We start from the raw sequence: 20,204 nt of genomic DNA, 5'->3' as shown, positions 1-20,204 counted from the left end.
CATCCCATATGCATTCAGGTTTTTACAAAAGCAGGATATTTTATTTTTAAGCAAACTTCTCCATTCGCATCCACTATCAGAGGCTTTATTTGTAGTATGGGTTGTGTTGTGATAAGTTGGTTGTAGGTTCTGGCCTGTGATCATAATAAGGACCAAACATGGATTTTATTGGCTGTGATAGCACAGTCGTATTGTGAGGTTGACGTAGACAAGTTTGGTTAGTTGATAATCTTTTATGATGGGCTAGCTCTCGTATCAGACTGACAGCAGGTTGGAGAGGTGCGCAGACACCCGAGTCTATAAAGGGTCGATAGCAGGTTTGATTTACGCAACAGTTGATGTGTGCATTTTTTCTTATCGTTTTTAAATAACGTTCTTTAGCAAGACACAAGACCCCAGCCAGCTCTCTTTACTGCAAGTTTCTTTGTATAAGAACGCCAGATGCATGTCTAACGTGTTGTGTGTCAATGGAAAAATTCTTTTGAATTCCCTTCCAGCCCAATTAAACATTAATATGGACATCCACTGGTGGTCAGATAAAGGTGTGGTGTCAGATTTGATTACCTGTATATAACTCGCATCGCTTTGTATGTTCTCTTTTGCTGCATTATGGATTTTAACCCAGTTACTGTCTGGCTGAGGCAGTTGTCTTTGAGTGGTATAGCGTTGACCCCATAATATATTGGCTGCTGTCACAGAGAGGTCAAAGGTGAGGTCACCAAAGGCATAGGTCTCTAATGTGTTTCCCTCTCTTTGTGGGTTAGTTTTCTGGTTGTGTGGGGTATGCTTTTCCCTTTGGTGTAATTTAAAGTAAGCTACCAAGGCTTTCAGATATGTGATATTGGGCCACATTAAATTACTGTCCCGATGATTAGCTTGTCATGCATATTGCTTCCCTTCTCAGTATGCCACTAGAAAACCATGGGGTCCTGAAACTATCAAAACCATCATACCCACAGTAGACCCAGTACAAGAACAACATGGTACACTTGCAAAGAAATAACACAGTGAAGGGTAAAATTTATGATTTAAAATTAGGTGAGTGCTCTAGCTAGGTCTGCACCATGTTATAATGATTCTCCTGGGTGTGCCGGTGTTCCTGACCACACCAAGCCAACAAATCGACTTGAAGCTTAGGACCCAGACACACCAAATCAACATAAGAGAACTAGCGGCGACGAAGGCCGACTGTTGCGTCTGGGCCAAAAAGTAGTGCTTGAACACACCGCAAAGACTACAGCCAATGGCCAACTAGCATGTATGTTCTGCGCCTGCATGAGAGGAAATAACTCTCCATACCAGCAGGTGGCGGTAGTCTGTATTCGTCATTAAAAATTTTAAACCGGAAGACCCAGGACTGCGGATATACAAACTTAGCAGCGGTTGCTTACCATTTTCACTCAACTCTCGCTCACTACAGACGGTGTCGTAATATAGCTACATCTAATTGAGAATACGTCTGATAGAAGGTTGCAAATGGTGTTGGCATTGTCAGCCCTTGGTCTTTTGGTTGTGGAAGAAGAAAGGGAGAGGCGGAGGCAAAAAATAAGGAGAAATCGCACTAAATGAGTGAAATCATGGATACTACAACGACAGGCTCAAGGGGCTTTCCCAAACCTGTTCCCGAACCTGAAATTTTCAGGTGAGATGAAGACAAAAAATTAGAAGAGCCTTCTGTGTGTGGCCTCTTGATTTCATTGTTTGTTTGCTTTCATAACTTGTTTCTCATCTTGTGCACTGATTCGCTAAGCTGAACAACCAATCATAGTGATCTCTCTCACCTACGGGTTCCGCCGCCGATTCAACGTGCTGAATCGGCCGAAAAGCTGCTGATGGGTCTGACTAGTGCCAACGGTGCGGGACACACTGCAAAAACAAGGGCCACAGACGCTCACCAACGTGTCACGGCCTTAAAAGAAGTTGATGTCTTAGACAGACACCTATTATGATTTATGGTAGCATCCCAATGATGTATTCCCAGTCACCAGTGCTGCCGTGTCAGCACCTTCCCCACGGTCGAACATAAAAACATGGTTGAACCTGAGTTTTATTGACTGATGTTGTCATAACTGTTGGTAAAGATCTTCTCTAAATCTGTTCTGCCATTATCAGCTTGTTATCCACCACAACTTGGATTCTTCTTCAAGCTCGCCACAGTCTGCCTCATTCTTCCAAATTCTGGCTGCTCTGATGAAGACATGAAATGTGTTGCACCGCACAATTTTTTCTGGGAAAGCCCTTCCTGACAGAAATCATTCAAATAAGTGACTTTTTATTTATTTATTTTCTATTTAACCTTTATTTAACCAGGAAGCTGAGATGACAGTTCTCTTTTGCAAGGGAGACCTGGTCAAGTTAGCATGCCATTACAGAGTTACAAGAGATAGAAACACAATAATAAGCAAACATACATAAGTGCTAATATTGTGGATATTCGTGGATCAGCTGTTGCCTAAATATACCATTGGTAGAAAGTATAAAAAAGACACAGTAGGGTTTGCATGCGAGTCTTCTAGACTTTAGCTTAAAGCTGTGCAGAGTTGCATATAATCAAGGCTCAGTGTTTTCGGTTTTTATTCTTCAAAGCCATCCAGCACGCCGAATTTCGCCACAAGAGGGCACTGTTACATAACCTCACATGAACAGGAACAACTTTTGGATCCATGGAAGCATAAAATCCGGGTGAAAATCAGTTTAAAAATCTGGGTATTTTTCAGTGAACATCTGTAAAAACTATAAACACGAACCTCCAGTATGGCTACAGACTAGAGCAGACGCATGGAGAGAGGCTCCGAGAACGATTTCATATACTCCCCACACAAAACGCTACGAGTAACAAAATTTTGACCCCGTTCAGCTGCGGTGAGTTAATTTGAGATAAGAAGCCAATTCACTAATGTCGGGCAAGCAAAAAGTGACGTCAAAAGTCAAAAGTGAAAACCGTCCCCGAGTCTACCAAGCTAGCGAAGCTAGCTAAAGTTGAAACAGCAGTGGTCAGGGACTCAGAAGAGGTCATGATGCTTTCTACCTCCGTGCTGAAATCTAAACTGGAGAAAAATCGGACGGTTGTCATGTCTGAGATTCAAGCCTCACTCTCACCCATTAACTTGTCACTGGATGCGGTATGTAAGAAGCTTGAAGCCTATGTCTGTGAGTGTTCTCATTCATCCAGGTCATGGTTATCCAAAGGAATTGAATCGAGTGCAACTGGACTTGGTATATATCCGTGAAGACGTTTCGCCTCTCATCCAAGAGGCGTCATCAGTTCATGCCTTTCTGACTAGACCAAACTAGTCTGACTGGCTGGTGATGAAACTCAGATATTTATCCTCTTTGGAGTCATTATCAGAGCTATTGATGCCCATGGCTCTTTGTGTTGCGATGTTTAGCAACGCCCGTTGTTATCAGAGGTATTGATATGCGTGGCTCTTTGTGATCTGATGTTAAGCAGCGATGGTCGTTGGGGGTGTTAGTTTCGACTTCGTTAGTGCTCCATTCAGTGGTCATGAGACGTTGGAGCCGTTAGTGACCGACTGTTGTTCTTGGAGGCTAAGCTTTTGAGTCTCCTGGGTAGAGATGAGAGGACGGCATTGTAAGTGGGAGATAGGTGGTGTCGCAGACCTCCTCCTCTGTTGAGGGATGGTTTTTCCAGTTTCACATAGATGGCTTCCTTCACCTCTCTTTCAAACCATCTATCTTCCCTGTCCAAAATGTGTACGTTGCTGTCCTCGAAGGAGTGTGTCTTCTCCTTTAGGTGTAGATAAACTGCTGAGTCTTGTCCTGACAAGTTTGGCCTTCTGTGTTGGACCATCTGTTTGTGTAGTGGTTGTTTGGTTTCTCCTATGTATAAGTCAGTGCAATCCTCATTGCATTGTACAGCTTATACCAAAACCACAACCCCTTCTAAAATGGCACAGACCTTATCACAATTCATGAACCAATGTGGCTGTGTCGACCCCTGGCGAGCTCTACACCCAACAGACAAGTAGTTCTCCTTTTTTTCACACGTTCATAAGTTTCACTCTCGCATGACTATTTTGTCATAGATAAAACGCTTCATCCCCTAGTAGTTTCTGCTGAATACGTGGCAAGGGTAAACTCAGATCATGCTCCTCTAGCTCTAGACTTGAATTTAAGTCCCAACCCAAAGAATTCCGTCCCTGGAAATTTGACCCCCCACTTCTCTCAGTCTCTAACTTTTGTACCTCTATTTCACAGACGATAATTTTGTTTCTAGAAACCAACCAAACCGATGATGTTAGCCCCAGTTTACTTTGGGAGACTCTGAAAGCGGTCCTTAGAGGCAAAATAATTTCATATTCTGCACATATTAACAGGACAATAAAGAAACAAAAGGAAGAACTATTAAAATCGATAGCTGATCTAGATCGCCATTATGCATTGGCTCCAACAGCAGAACTGTACAAAGAAAAAGTGGAAAAGCAGACAGAATTCAATCTTCTATCAACAAAGGAGACAGAGAGACTTTTGTTCAAAACACGGGGCACCTTATATGAGCACGGGCGAAAAGCAGGGCATCTTCTTGCACAGCAATTAAGGGGTAGGTTGGCCTTGCAATCGATTACTCAAATAGAAAACATTTCAGGTCAGATAATAACTGACCCATCTGGGATCAATGACACTTTCAGGTCTTTCTACTCCCAACTCTATGAATCAAAGTCACCAAGAGACAATTCTGAAATTTTTTCAAAACACAGCATGCCAAACCTATCAACAGAAGATAAAGACATCCTAGAAACCCCCATAAATGTAGCTGCGATAACCAAAGCCATTGCACTGATGCCTAGGGGGAAATCTCCAGGGCTTGACGGCTTCTGTGTAGAATTTTTTAAAACGTTTTCTAAACAGCTTGCCCCCCTCTTGTTGGAGCTGTTTAATGACTCTCTGCAGCAAGGCACATTACCACCCACTCTTAGACAAGCTACCATATCTCTGATACATAAAAAAGGAAAGGATCCAGATAAGTGTTCGTCATACCGTCCTGTCTCACTCCTCAATGTGGATGTTAAAATACTGGCAAAAGTTTTGGCACGCAGACTAGAAACTGTTCTACCCACTGTCATATCAGAAGACCAAACCAGGTTTATCAAGAACCGTCCCTCATTCACAAATGTGCGACGTCTCCTGGATATAATTTTCTCTCCATCCCCTACACCTGTTCCAGAGGGGGTCATCTCTCTGGACACCGAAAAGGCCTTCGACCGGGTGGAATTGAACTACTTATTTTTTTCCCTCTGCCAGTTTGGTTTGGGAGAGCACTTTATAGCTTGGGTGCATTTGCTGTATGTGTCCCCCCCAAGCATGTGTATGTACAAATAATATCAGGTCCACATTTTTCCCTTTAATGCGGGGAACACACCAAGGCTGTCCGTTGTCCCCCCTCCTCTTTGCTGTAGCTATTGAGCCGTTGTCTATTGCTCTTAAAACCAACAGACTCATTCTAGGTGTTATGAGAGCGGGCGTGGAGCATAAAGTGTCACTGTATGCAGATGACCTGCTAATTTATGTGTCGGACCCCAAAACAGCCATTCCTCACATTTTAGGGACACTCAGGACCTTTGGCATGTTCTCTGGATATAAGCTCAACATAGGAAAGGGTGACTTTTTTCCTATTAATTATATGGCAGGAGACATTACACAGTCTGACGTGCCATTCAATCTCTCCCCATTTGACGATAATTTTGCTGCACTCAACTCAAAAGTTAGGGAAGATCTTCAAAAGTGGAACAGCCTCCAGATCACATTGGCAGGGAGAATACAAAGTATTAAAATGAATATTGTCCCATGATATCTGTATCTTTTTCAATGTTTACCTCTCTTCCTACCCAGGTCCTTCTATTGCAACACTGACAGTGTATTCTCCTCCTTTATATGGAGCAATAAATCTCCAAGGCTTCAAAAATCCCTACTACAGAGGAGTAGATCAGTGGGTGACTTGAGGCTCCCAAATTTACAGCACTACTATTGGGCAGCCAATTTGCAGAAAATTGTGTACTGGGCTTTTTGTCCCGAAACTCAATGGTGCCAGCTGGAATCATACTCATGTCACTCCTCTTCCTTAAAAGCCTTGGTATGCCATGTCAACAGACTGAAACCCAAACAATACACAGATAATCCAATAGTCATATCCACATTGAAAATCTGGCAGCAAATAAAGGAACACTCTGGCTGGGACATGCTTCCCCTCAACACCCCAATATGTAATAATGAACTTTTCAAACCTGCAAAGCTTGATGCCAGATTCTCTTGTTGGGAAAAACAAGGTCTTAGCACAATGGGAGATCTATACAGTGGGGGTACAACTTCCAGCTTTGCTCAGTTGTGTAGCTCCTTTAATCTACAGCAAACTGATCGCTTCAGGTATTTCTAAATTTGGCATTTTCTAAAATCGAATATACCTTCTTTTCCAGATGTTCCACCGCCCTCTGGGATTGATAACCTCTTACCGGCAAAAAAATGACGAGGGGGCATATTTCGTTTCTATATGACCTCCTAGCCCTAGATGCACCTCCGGCTTTACAGAGGATTAAGACGGAGTGGGAGGCAGAACTTGGCGTTACTATACAGGATGATTGGTGGAATGAGGCACCGAAGGACATGAAATCCTGTTCAACTTGTGCGCGATTTCATTGATTCAATTCAAAATAGTTCATAGGGCACATTATAGTAAATCTAAACTTGCTAGAATATACCCAGATGTGACTGACACCTGTGACAGATGTTTCCAGCATCCCTGCAATCACACTCATATGTTCTGGTCATGCCTGAGACTAAAGGAGTACTGGAAGTCTTACTTAAAAGTCATCTCGGTGATATTAGGACAAGTGATAGAACCATCCCCCCAGATTGCTATATTTGGTGTACCTGAGGCAGGCAAGACTATGTCAGCGATCTCGTTCACTTCTCTACTAGCCTGCCGGAGAATACTTTTAATGTGGAAGAAATCATTGCATACTTCACCCACTTCATGGTTGTCTGATACAATGTCATTTTTAGAGTTGGAAAAGATCGAATTCTCCTTACAGGGCTCAACAAACAAATTTTACAGTCATTGGCAGAACCTTGATTGCTTATGTTAAGAGCCTGGCCTCCCTTTCCCCAGAATGACTGCTTCTACAAGCAGTTGAAAATAGTATAGCAGCTGAAGTATTGGCAATACATTAAAAATTTTGAAATAGATAGATATGCCATGCAAGGACCCATACACATATGCAATTTTTTCTTTTCTCTATTTTTACTTTTTTTCATTTTGTTTTCTTAATTTTTTTGTCATTATAATTATTATTATTGTCATTTTCATTTATTTAATCATCTTTAATACTCTTTTCTAAAATCTACTATTCACTATTTTCTGTATTTGTTTGTTGTTATCTAGGATATGTTTGAGTATCACTGTTATTATTGTAAACATTACTAGGAGCTGGGTGTGGGGGGTGGGGTTGTAATGACTCCTTAAAAAAATAGAAAAGCCAATAAAATGTGTCTATAAAAAAAAAACTGAAAACGCTGAGCCTTGCATATAATGTACCCTGAAATATGAGGTTACATCTCAAACTACAAATCACCCAAGTCTCTTAAGTTCTTGTCAGATTTCTTCCATAGGCACTTTCAACGGCGTTTCTTATAAGTTCTGGGCTCATGGCAGCTACCTGATCAGTACATCTGCCCTCACACTTCCTGATTCCTCATTCAGCTTCTCTGTTCCCACAGCTGTCAAACTGAAGAAAAAAGATGTTGGACTTCAATAAAATTAGCATAATTTACTTTTGATTTACATACTGTCTCACAATGAGCAGTGTGATGGTAGAAACATCCAGCATTTTGACAGCTTATTCAGTGCGATGTTGTCTGAACAGTACCTATTTAAATGGACACCAACGGTAAACACTCCTTTCCCAACCAAGCACGTGATTTACGAATAAAAGCTAGTCGATGCTGACTGCTCTGTAAGAAGAAATGTACGTCCGCGGTGGCGTAGCGGTCTAAGCATCGGCTTGGTGTCGATGCAGTTGCCCACTGGGGACTGGGGTTCGCGCCCCGGTCTCGTCAGATCCGACTATGGCCGGACTCGGTGAAGCAGCAATCATTGGCAACGCTGTCTTCGGGAGGGGGGCGGAGTCGGCTTGTGTTCGTCATGTGAATGCGTCTCTGTGTGTGTCGGAAAAACAGTGGTTCGGCTTGGATTCGCCTTGTCACGAAAGTGGGGAGGCGCTTTCCTTCGAGACTGCCGGCCGGAGAGATGCAGTTGGCGAACGCATGCAATACGAGGGTGGGTGTTTGAATTAAAATAGGGATCAATTGGCCACTAAATTGGGAGAAAAAAGGGAAAAATCAGAAATAAATGAAAAAAAAAAAAGAAGAAGAAATGTACCTCTTATAAAAGTTGAGACAGAAAATCTACATTCAGACCAGTAGGGTGGAAGGGGGGGGGGGCACGAGACTCTTCCAGAACCAAAGGGTGTCTGGTTTGAATCCCATTTCGTCTGTCTCTGATAAGATAAAATGTCCTCAAGCCAGACTGAACCTCCCATCTGCCCTACGATTTCTGTTCTTGGCTGTGTCCATCGTCATCATCAGCGGTCACTAGGGGTTGAGTATGACTGTCCTCCTAGGTCCTTGTGGGTATCCTTGCGGGAGGACGCCTGCGCGTGAAAGCTTTTTACATGGAAGGGCTGATGCGCCTGCAGCCACCACATGGTCCTTGGCAGGCGGTTGCCAGAGTCCAATGGCATGGAGAACCAAGATGATTGGGGACCACCCTCTGGTGCAGCCTTCATCCACCTTCATCCACCTTCACTGGTTTTGTCTTCCGTCAGTTCCACCGTTGAGTTCTTTGTTGGATCGCACTTCGTCTGGAACCTCCCCCTTGACCTGTCCGCCTTGGGTGACCGTACCAGGAGCCAAGCTCCAGATGGCATATATCTCTTCAGATCATTGGTACACGTGAGCTTCTCCACCACAGCAAGGTTGCAATCCAGGAGAAGATGTCTTGGTGTTGGCTGTGTCCACACATAAAGCACATTTTTAAAAAAACATGTTTCTCAGTAGTCTATGTGAACAGACGCGTTAAACCAAAGCGACTTTCAAAGCGGTTGGTATTTAGCAGGTAAAATTGTGCGTCTCCAGCTGGTATCATCGAGCAATACACAGTAACCATATGACAGCAAGAGTGCATGTAAGATCAAGTGCATTTAGTGTAAGTGCACATGAGGTCATCGAGACAGATTCAAATGAGGTAGATAATGACGCCTGTCAGTATCACACACTTATCAAACGGGTATTGAGAATGAGATAACGAAGGAATTAATGAATAAAAGAGAAAAACAAAATGAGGATTTCCCTGTATGGAATAATAAAGTACCACTTTAATATTGTAACTGGAAAAAATCATTCTTGACAAGGAAGGAAACTCACTAATAATTTGTCTGTGTTATCTGAACATGAGTATTGTGTATCTGACTATCACTACGAACAGAAATTATACGTATATAACTTTTCTATTTTACATGATGCTCAGAATGTGCCCTCCATCACATCGACCTTTATTTCTCCATATCCATTTGTGTTTTATGTTACTGTTGTTCATTAATTAGTTAACGATAGTTTTTCTACATTAGAAAAAGTTGTGTTATGTATTTCTGTCTTTATGTTAAGCATCCCACTAAGACAAAGGCTTGTATGTACTGTATAAACTCACTTGGCACTCAGTAAACTTGAGCTGAAACTCAATGTTTGATTTATTTTTCTTCTCTTTTTGGTTCCCCCAGCAGCCGCCACTGGAGACATACCAGCCTACCAGCTGCGGTCTCCCAACTCGGGCCTCACGCAGAACATTGTGATGGCGGCGTCCCCTGGCTCCATGCACAGCCCCGCCATCCAGCACGCCGAGGAAGTCACCCGCAAGAGAGAGGTCCGGCTGATGAAGAACAGGTGAGACGGCGGTACCGGTAGGAAGAGAGGCCACATAGGGACCCAGGAGAGTTGTTCAATTGAGTAAACCCGACGAACACCTCACCCCCCAGAGATAGAAATAGAGATGGAAGGATCCAGATGAACAGCAGGGGTGAAGAATGAGACATGAATCTCATCGCCAGGCAGGAAAATGGCACAAAAGGTTAAAAAGTAAGTCTAGAAAGTAAAGGAAGTCAATCAGAGGATTTAGAGACGACTGAGGCTGAAAAGAAACACAGGGGAAGTGAAAGTGTGTGTGTGTGTGTGTGTGTGTGTGTGTGTGTGTGTGTGTGTGTGTGTGTGTGTGTGTGTGTGTGTGTGTGTGTGTGTGTGTGTGTGTGTGTGTGTGTGTGTGTGTGTGTGTGTGTGTGTGTGTTGAAAGAGAGATAGAGTGTGAAGAATGGAAAAGGATTTATACTTCCTCAAATGTAGAAAATACCGGGAAGAGTCTTAAGATAGGGGGCATCCGGGTAGCGTAGTGGTCTATTCCGTTGCCTACCAACATGGGGATCGCTGGTTTGAATCCCCGTGTTACCTCTGGCTTGGTTGGGCGTCTCTACAGACACAATCGGCCGTGTCTGCGGCTGGAAAGCCGGATGTGGGTATGTGTCCTGGTCGCTGCACTAGCGCCTCTTCTGATTGGTCGGGGCTCCTGTTCAGGAGGGAGGGGGAACTGGGGGGAATAGCGTGATCCTGCCATGCGCTACATCCCCCTGGTGAAACTCCTCACTGTCTGGTGAAAAGAAGCGGCTGGCAACCCCACATGTATCGGAGGAGGCATGTGGTAGTCTGCAGCCCTCTCCGGATCAGCAGAGGAGGGGGAGCAGCGACCGGGACGGCTCGGAAAATAGGGGCCAAGTACAATTGGGGAGAAGGGGGGATCAGAAAAAAAAGAAGAGTCTTAAGATAGCTACTGACCTTAAAGATATTCCATGGTGATATTTGTTCTTCATATTTTACAAATATTAATACTTTGTATAATAATGATAATATTTGTAAAATATTATTGTGTCCCTAAAAGTTCCGTGTATGTAACAAAAGAACCAGGGGGACAAGCTCAAACAGAATCAGCCCTCTGGAAGATGTGTGACTCGTGTCACGCCTGAGGATTTAGCTTTGGACCCTTGTCTGAGAGGCTCAACGTTTTCTCCCCTTGTTTCCTGCAGGGAGGCGGCGCGGGAGTGCCGCAGGAAAAAGAAGGAGTACGTCAAGTGTCTGGAAAACCGCGTGGCCGTGTTGGAAAACCAAAACAAGACCCTGATCGAAGAGCTGAAGGCGCTCAAGGACATTTACTGTCACAAAGCAGAGTAGCAGCGACCGTTTCATGGTCAGGGGCACTCCTACTGAAGACAAGCACACACAGACACGTTTACAGACAGCTATGAGAAAAAAGAAAGAAAAAGAAAGGAATTAACTCTGGAACAAAAACTACTTTCACCGTCTTTGTTTCTTCTCCCGCTCGGGCCTGGTCACAGCTGAACTCTGGAAGCTTCCCAGGTGTCGTATTGGAAGCTTGGCATTTTGGCTTTTGTCCCTTATTTGCTGTTCTGCATGCGTTCACACAAGTGGCGTCACCGCTTTGCGCTTTTTGTTGCTGCCGTGCACACAGGGGAGGCCAGCACACAAGAGTCAGTGGAACAGAAGGGGGGAAAAGGAAATGGCATTAAAGACGGCTTCCTGAAAAATGTACTGCTCAATTTTGGGAGATTCGGGATGCCTCGCGGGGCACCCGGGGCCTCACAACCAGAAAGTTCCTCTTAGATATGGCTTAAAGGCGGTGCATGAAAGTTGTGTAGACCCACCACCACCAGCAACTAGCAAAGCCAGCCACATTTTCCGCAGTCTTTTTTTTTTTTGTCATATGTGTTATTTATGTTTTTATTGCTGGCTGTTTAAATGCATTCCTTCATGCAAAAAATTATCATTTTTGAGAGATGCATTTTGTTGGATATTGTGATTTCCAAACTCGATGTTTTAATTTTATATTGTAGTCAAAGTGGTTCCTCGGGGGCAGTCCGGTGGCTCACCTGGTAGAGCGTGTACCGCACAAGGCTGAGTCCTTACCGCAGCGGCCTGGGTTCGAATCCGGCCCAGGCCCTTTGCTGCATGTCATCCCCCCTCTCTCCCCTGCCTTTCCTGTCTCTCTACTATCACGATCCAATAAAAGGCAGAAAATGCCCCCCCCCCCAAAAAAAAGTGGTTCCTCGGGTCAGTTCAGCTTTTTTGGTTCATTCAAATGATGTTTAAGAAACCCGCAAGAATAATTTAAGTTAAAATTCTCTTAGCTTTGGCTGTAAGGTCATATGTTACACAGTCAGCGCAGCCGCATACCATGTGAACCCTTTATATTTCTCACTGCTTTCGACTGAAGTTGTCCAAATCACAAAACAGTCTAAGCCAACTGATCTTGTTGAATTTCCAAAACAGGCTTTATTTTTTCCCTTACTGCACTGAGCTGATTGTTGTACTGTATTTGCAATGGCAGGGCACTGTAAACTCTCCAGTCAAAGGACGGAAAGTAAATGGTAGATCAGTGTGGGTATTTTTGGACTTTGTATTCTTTTGTGCGATTGTATTTTAGGGTTTTCATTCCAAAATATTATCGGAAAATGAAAATACTACTCAAATACTGAGTAATTATTCAGTCTATATTTTATAAACACTGATGAATCAGTACTCGAAAACAATTTTGAGAGGAAGAAAAAAGAAAGAAATTGACTCAACATTACTTTAACATTAAAAAGTAAAGCAACATCAACATCAAATGCCCGTTGTCTCGTTTTGGAAAGAAACTCCTCATTTTCTGATTTTAATGGTTAGATTAAAAATGCTCTGTTTAAAGGGTGATGCCAATAATTTTATAATGTAAATACATATATGTTATTTTCATAATAATGCTGCTTCATGTGTTTTTCTGCTACGTTTCTGGTGATTTTTGCAACTTGCCCGCTTTTGTTTTGTTGGATCTGTTTACATAGTTGACACATCTGTTCCTTAAAATATAGTCAGACCCACAAAGGCACACGATAGAGAGGACGCTCCTTGGTGTTCCATGGCCATTGCCTGTAGTACACTCAAGATGGCTGCCACAAATTGTCGATAACATTGTCATGGACACAATTGTTCAGTTTCTTGACCATGACATTCAGAATGGCGGGATGTTTGTCATACTCCCCCCCCCAATATTATTTACATTCATACTTGTCATTTCACTATGATCTCCCTTCTTTTTTTTTTGTCTAGGGGTTAGATATTTTTTCAACATCTGTGGATTTGTGTTTCTTTACTTCTATCTCTTTTCTGTCATTGTTTTTCATGTTTGCCATAAACCTGAATAAAAATAGAAAACACAAGGGGGAACGTAGTTGCTACCAAAATATCCAAGTAAAAGCAATGCCTTTTTAACATATTGGATCGTCGAGCTAATGATATTATCAAAGATTGTACGGCAGCCATGTTGTAGCCTACCGGCCAAATGACCGTCAGGGAGTCCCATTCTGTTAAGGACGGTGGCCAACCCAGTGCTCTTTAAATCTGTGTTTTCAAAGATGTCAAATGAGATGAATCTCACTGCACTTAATTTGTGGCATTTTAAGTAGTTCTATTTCACTGTAGTCCCATATTTGTATTAAAGATATTAAAAGAAAAGTTTATCTAATAAAATTTCCAAGTGTTAAAGAGTGTGTTTCAAATTGATGCTTTTTCCCCCCCTCTTGTCGAGTTAAAGACTGTACAATATTGAGCTAGTTCTCCTGTGTAGGTGATTACCCACACTCAATACCACAACAGATTAATTACATCAGTTATTCGCCCAATAGAAAATAGAAAAATAGAATATATCTTTATTGTCCACCAGCACTGGTGTTACTGGCAATTGGGCATACTGGGACAAATCCTGGTGGGCCACCGCATTGGTGGGCCTGTGGACCGGCAAAAAAAAATCCACGACAGGCTGTGTGTGCCTGTCATTCGGGGTGCACATGAGTGCGTGCTGCATGCATGTACCGGGACTAGACTCACTGGCCAATCACAACCAAGTTATTTAATTGCGCATTTACATGCTAGACTAATGCAAAAGCAGCATGCAGCATTGAGATGGCCAACGAAAGCCATTAACAAGAAAATGTCAAAAGTAAAGGAAGGGCAAAAAAAATTAGAGAAAAAGGGAAGCAGGCACAAATGTAAACAAGCACGAAACCACACCACTGATTGTCATGAGAAACATGAATATCCATACTGACAAAACCCAAGCAGCTAACTTCCTGTCACTTCTGTTGTCATTTGACCTTAAACTTGTCTCCACCCATCCCACACACAAAGCAGGCAATACTCTTGATCTGATTTTGACTTGGAACTGCTCCCCAGCAAATCTGACTGTTACCCCCTACATCTGTCTGACCACTTCTTTATTCAATTCACGATCGCCTTACCGGAACATCCTCATGTTCCTCCACAATTGGTCTCCATCCGCGACAACATCTGGTCCCACACACCAACTCAACTTTCCAGTGAGGTCTTAGCTACCATGCGTCCTTATAATGACTCCTCACTCCCTGTCAATGAGGCTACAGACGCCCTCTGTTCCTCACTAGGCTCCTCTCTTAACCATTTCTGCCCTCTAATATCCAAACCTGCTTACCCCTCCATCCATGGCTCACTGAAGTCATCAGAGAGCAAATGGCAGAACTCACAGTGGCAGAGAAAAATGGCGTAAATCCAGAGAGCCCACTGACCCCCGTGACTATCAGTCTCCTAGCATCATTCTGCTCCAGTTTAAAAACTGCCAAGACCACTTACTTTCAGAACAAGATCTGTGGTGCCACAGACACTGAGAAAATGTTCTCTGCTTTTAACTCACTCCTCCTTCACCTACCACTCTGCTCACTGCAGACATGTTTGCCTCATTTTTACTGATAAGGTCTTTGCCATCAGCAACCAGTTCTCTGAGCCTGACCATCTTAGTCTGCAGTTGCCAGCTAACAGGGCCGCACTCTCCTCATTTCCCCCTCTGACCAAGGAGGAAGTTTCCAAACTTCTGTTGGACTCTCAACCCCACTACCTGTCCACTGGACCCGATACCATCCAACCTTCTACAGACCATTTCTCCCACAGTCACACCTATCATCAACTCCTCACTTACAACAGGTGTGTTCCTCACTGCATTTAAGCAAGTTCTGGTCACCCTGCTGCTCAAAAAAAATCTACACTCAACCCTGCCCAGGTTGAAAACTACAGACCAGTTTCAGTCCTGCCCTTCCTATCAAAAATACTTGAGCACACAGTCTTTAACCAAGTCTCTGAATTCCTTCCTGAGAATAACCTGTACCACCTGAATCAGTCTGGCTTTAAGCAGGAGCACTCTACCGAGACTGCACTCCTGTCGGTAATAGAATCACTGCGTTCAGCTAGAGCTGCTGATTAGCCCTCAGCTCTATTATTGCTAGATCTATCAGCTGCCTTTGACACGGTTAACCACTGAATCCTCCTCTCCACACTCACTGAGCTTGGCATCTCAGGAGCTGCCCTCCATTGGTTCGTATCCAACCTCTCAGGGAGATATTTTAGAATATCTTGGATGGGAGAAGTGTTCAAACAGCATGGCTTATCCTCAAGGGTTCTGCAAGGGTCAGTGCTTGGTCCCCTTCTCTTCTCAGTATACACCACCTCACTTGGTGCAATGCCATGGTTTCTCATGCCATTGCTATGCTGACGACACCCAGCTCTTCCTGTTGTTCCTACCGGAAGACCACACAGTCTCAGCTTGGATCTCGTCACACCTTGCGGATATGGGCGAAAGAACGCCATCTTCAACTTGACCTCTTTAAGTCCGAGCTCCTTGTCATCCTAGCCAGTCCCTCTCAACAACAGAGGTCAGTATCCAGCTCGAATCAACCCAACTGATGCCCACAGTGTCTGTCCAAAACTTGGGCATCATTATTGATGACTAACTTACCTTTAAGGTTCACGTGGCCTCAATTGCTCAGTCATGTCGATTTGCCCTATACAATATCAGGAAGATCAGACCATACCTGTCTGAGCATGCAGCACAACTCCTGGTACAAGCTCTTGTAATATCACTCATTGGCTACAGCAACTCCTTACTGGCAGGCCTCCCCGCATGTACATTCAAACCTCTGCAGGTGATCCAGAACTCAGCGGCACATCTGGTCTTCAACCAGCCCAAAACAGCACGTCACCCCGCTGTTCATATCCCTTCACTGGCTCCCAGTCGCTGTCCGCATCAAATTCAGTACCCTGACACTCGCTTACAAAACAGCAACTAATACAGCTCCCGCCTACCTGAACTCCCTCATTCAGGTCTACGCTCCCTCCCGCTCACTATGCTCTGGCAATGAAAGGTGCCTGGTACTCCCACCATAACAGGGCCTTAAGTCACTAGCTAGACTCTTCTCTTCTGAAGTTTCGCAGTGGTGGAACGAGTTACCATACTCTGTTCGATCGCCAGAGTCCCTCTTAAGATTTAAGAAAAGATTAAAGACCCAGCTCTTTCGCGAACACCTCTGCACTTGATGGACTGAAGAAGAAAAAAAAAGAAAAAATTTGCTTTTATGCATTCTATGCACTTTATGCATTGCCTCTGTGCGCTGCCTGTTGGCATATAGATCCTACTGGACTTGAACTTAGCTTTATGGCACTTACTCATGTTGTTCTCTCCTGCCTATATCCTTGCTTGTGTTGTATCAACTCTCGGATGTACGTCGCTTTGGATAAAAGCGTCTGCTAAATGAAATTGTAAAGGTAAAAATCATCCAGACCCACCATGCACCTGTGCTACACGTGTAGGTGGAGCAAGCTAGTGTTCAATGAGAAAGGCGAGGGACCAGCAAGTAGTGATTATGTTCTAGGGATTAGTCATATCCTAAAAGTGTCATGAGTAAAACTAGGCTAACTATATAGCTAGCTAGCTTTGGCACGTCCTCACCTCTGTAAAATTATTTGTTGTCCTCTGTGTGTCCATACATCAGTTGTGAGCTAGCTATCATGTCCTCACCTCTGTAATGTTATTTGTTGTCCTTCGTGTGCCTATACATCAGTTGCGACCGCGATCTACTAAACATCCCACGGGTCTTTATGATGCAATAGATGTACTCTTAGCCCCCACCCCCCCGCTCAGTTCAGGGATGGTCATTCCCGCTTCAGATAGATAGCCTCTTTGACTCCCCGTTTAGACCAGCGTTCCTCCCTTTCAAGAATGTGCACATCCTCATCCTTGAAAGAGTGGCCACTGGCCTGTAGATGGGTGTAGACTGTGGAGTCCTGGCCTGAGGAGGTGGCTCTACTGTGTTGTGTCATCCTCTTAGCCAGTGTCCATTTGGTTTCCCCGATGTACAAGTCACAGCAATCCTCCTGGCTTTTAACAGCATACACTATATTGCTCTGTTTATGCGAGGGGACCCAATCCTTTGGGTGGACCAATTTCTGCTTGGGGTTTGAAAGCAACTGAGACGTGGTGTTTAGAAAATACGTGTCTCAACTGTTCCAAAACTCCCGCCACATATGGAATCACCACTGGTTTACGCTTAGGCAGCTGTTGTCTTTCTCCTCTCTTTGATCGGTTGGTGCACTGTTTGTGTGTCTTCTTGGCTTTGACAAACGCCCAGTTAGGATAACCACACTTAACCAGGGCATGTTTAATGTGGGAATTCTCCCCTTCCCTGGCCACTGTGTCGGTGGGGACATTGTCAGCTTGATGGAACAGCGTCCTGATGACTCCTAGTTTGTGCTCCAGTAGATGATGAGAGTCAAACCTTAAAGTACTGATCAATATGAGTTGGTTTAAGGTAAACATCAACAATTAAATGTCCCCCATCATCAATTGCAATTCCACAGTCTAAGAAGGCTAACCTGTCATTTTGGTCAGAAGATGATGGCGCGAACTCATGTTTGTGGCGGCCTCACCCACTACCGTCCATGCAGTGTCTTTGTCGATGTCTGTGTCTAAGGTTATCTTCATTTCATGGCTGGGAGAGCTGGCGCTGGATCGGCTGGGAGAGCTTGGTCTGCTGTGTCCTGTGGGCCCAGGAACCATGGCCCTACACAGAGCTGCGCTCGAAGAGTAAACACCGAGGGTGGTCTGACAGGACGCAGAAGTGGGGCAGGCTAAGCTAACTGCTAGCCAATGCAAACCGGCAGTTCCGATAACACCGAGGGCAGTCTGGTGCCGGCCTCACCTAGCGTTGACTGTGTTTTTGGTGTCATCATGTTGAGTTTGGGGACGTGTGTTGAGGGTGTCTAGCTGCGAGAGCTGGTGTTGGATCAGCTGGGGGAGTCTGGTCTGCTGTGTTCAGTGGGCCAACGGACCACGGCCCTGCCTGGAGCTGCGCCCGAAGAGGAAACACCGAGGGTGGTCTGACAGGACACAGAAGCGGGGCAGGCGAAGCTAACTGCTAGCCCATGCAGACCGGCAGTTCCGACAGGTTGGTGTTCGTTCTCTTGAACAGTGATTTTTTTTTTTTTGTGCTTAGTTTGGCTGTATGTGTTTAGTTTGGATATATATGTTCTAGTTTGGGTATGTGTGTTCTTGTAGTTTTTGGATATGTATTTTTGTCTTTGTGTTGCACTGCTGTGGGCTGGGGGGAAACGATATTTCGTTTCATTTCATGTACACAAATACATGAAGTGAAATGACAAAGTGCTTTTGATCCCTAATTCCTGATTTTTCACATCCTCCCTGGTGAACTTGATGTGGTTGTCCACAGAGTTAATGTGGTCGGTGAAATGTGGTATGTCCTGAGATTTAATTTTAACCCAGGTATCATCCACAAATCTGAACCAATGGGTAGGTGGTGTCCCTGGATAGGACATCAGAGCCCTCTTTTCCACTGGTTACAAAACGACCCCCGCTGATAGGATACTTGTTACTATGGAATATGTCCTGGAATAGATGTATATGCTACTTTCCATTACAAAAGCCTTTGAATATGTTCAGAATCACCTGTCAACAATAAAAGACTATATCATTATCAGCAAGGACTAGGGTGCTAAATCTAGTGGGTGATGTCCTGTAATTTCATTACCCACCCCACCCCCACCCTCAAATGTAACCGACTGTCGTATATACTTATCCAATGGATAAGTCCAGGGCTGAATTTCTTTCCCAGTACACCCTTGTCCCCCACGGTGGAAATTTGTGTTTGGCTCACCAAACACAGGATAAAGGCAGACAAACAGTTAAGTAAGAACAAACACACAGACAAGGTCACGTTAGCCCTACACATTAAAAACAGTTCATGTCAGTCTGTGGCCTAAATCTCATCAGTCACTTTGTAGAGTTAAGAATATTGATAGCCCACGGGATGAAAGAACATGACATTGCTCCTTCTGCAGGATGGACAGACTCTCACACCCAGTGCTGTTTGGTCTCTCTTTCTGTATGGGTCATCATGACAAATGCCTTTCAGATATGCTGTCCCCCTTATCAACAAGCATATACACTCACTGGCCACTTTATTAGGTACACCTTGCTAGTACCGGGTTGGACCCCCTTTTGCCTTCAGAACTGCCTTAATCCTTTGTGGCATAGATTCAACAAGGTACTGGAAACATTCCTCAGAGAGTTTGGTCCATATTGACATGATAGCATCACGCAGTTGCTGCAGATTTGTCGGCTGCACATCCATGATGCGAATCTCCCGGTCCACCACATCCCAAAGGTGCTCTATTGGATTGAGATCTGGTGACTGTGGAGGCCATTTGAGTACAGTGAACTCATTGTCATGTTCAAGAAACCAGTCCGAGATGATTCGAGCTTTATGACATGGCGCATTATCCTGCTGGAAGTAGCCATCAGAAGATGGGAACACTGTGGTCATAAAGGGATGGACATGGTCAGCAACAATACTCAGGTAGGCTGTGGCGTTGACACGATGCTCAATTGGTACTAAGGGGCCCAAAGTGTGCCAAGAAAATAGCCCCCACACCATTACACCACCACCACCAGCCTGAACCGTTGATACAAGGCAGGATGGATCCATGCTTTCATGTTGTTGACGCCAAATTCTGACCCTACCATCCGAATGTCGCAGCAGAAATCGAGACTCATCAGACCAGGCAACGTTTTTCCAATCTTCTATTGTCCAATTTTGGTGAGCCTGTGCGAATTGTAGCCTCAGTTTCCTGTTCTTAGCTGACAGGAGTGGCACCCGGTGTGGTCTTCTGCTGCTGTAGCCCATCTGCCTCAAGGTTCGACGTGTTGTGCGTTCAGAGATGCT

General features: G+C 44.3%; 1 protein-coding gene across 3 annotated transcripts in view; it reads left to right on the top strand.

Moving 5' to 3' along the window:
• crema (cAMP responsive element modulator a) overlaps positions 1-13,652 on the top strand; it is a 31,151-nt gene extending 17,499 nt beyond the window's left edge. For 2 of the 3 annotated variants that reach the window (XM_056293732.1, XM_056293731.1), the window contains 2 exons: positions 9,792-9,951; positions 11,139-13,652. In XM_056293732.1, the coding sequence (XP_056149707.1) occupies positions 9,792-9,951; positions 11,139-11,283 (305 nt within the window). In that variant the 3' untranslated portion in view covers positions 11,284-13,652. Of the gene's footprint in view, positions 1-9,788; positions 9,952-11,138 lie in introns of all 3 variants that reach the window. The other variant, XM_056293730.1, reaches the window with a different exon arrangement.
• The last annotated feature ends 6,552 nt before the right edge of the window (positions 13,653-20,204 follow it).

The sequence above is a fragment of the Lampris incognitus genome, chromosome 14, assembly GCF_029633865.1.
Source record: "Lampris incognitus isolate fLamInc1 chromosome 14, fLamInc1.hap2, whole genome shotgun sequence".
In the NCBI taxonomy this organism is placed as follows: domain Eukaryota; kingdom Metazoa; phylum Chordata; class Actinopteri; order Lampriformes; family Lampridae; genus Lampris; species Lampris incognitus.
The sequence above is the reverse complement of the archived record's forward strand: the minus strand, read 5'-3'. Positions and strand labels throughout refer to the sequence as shown.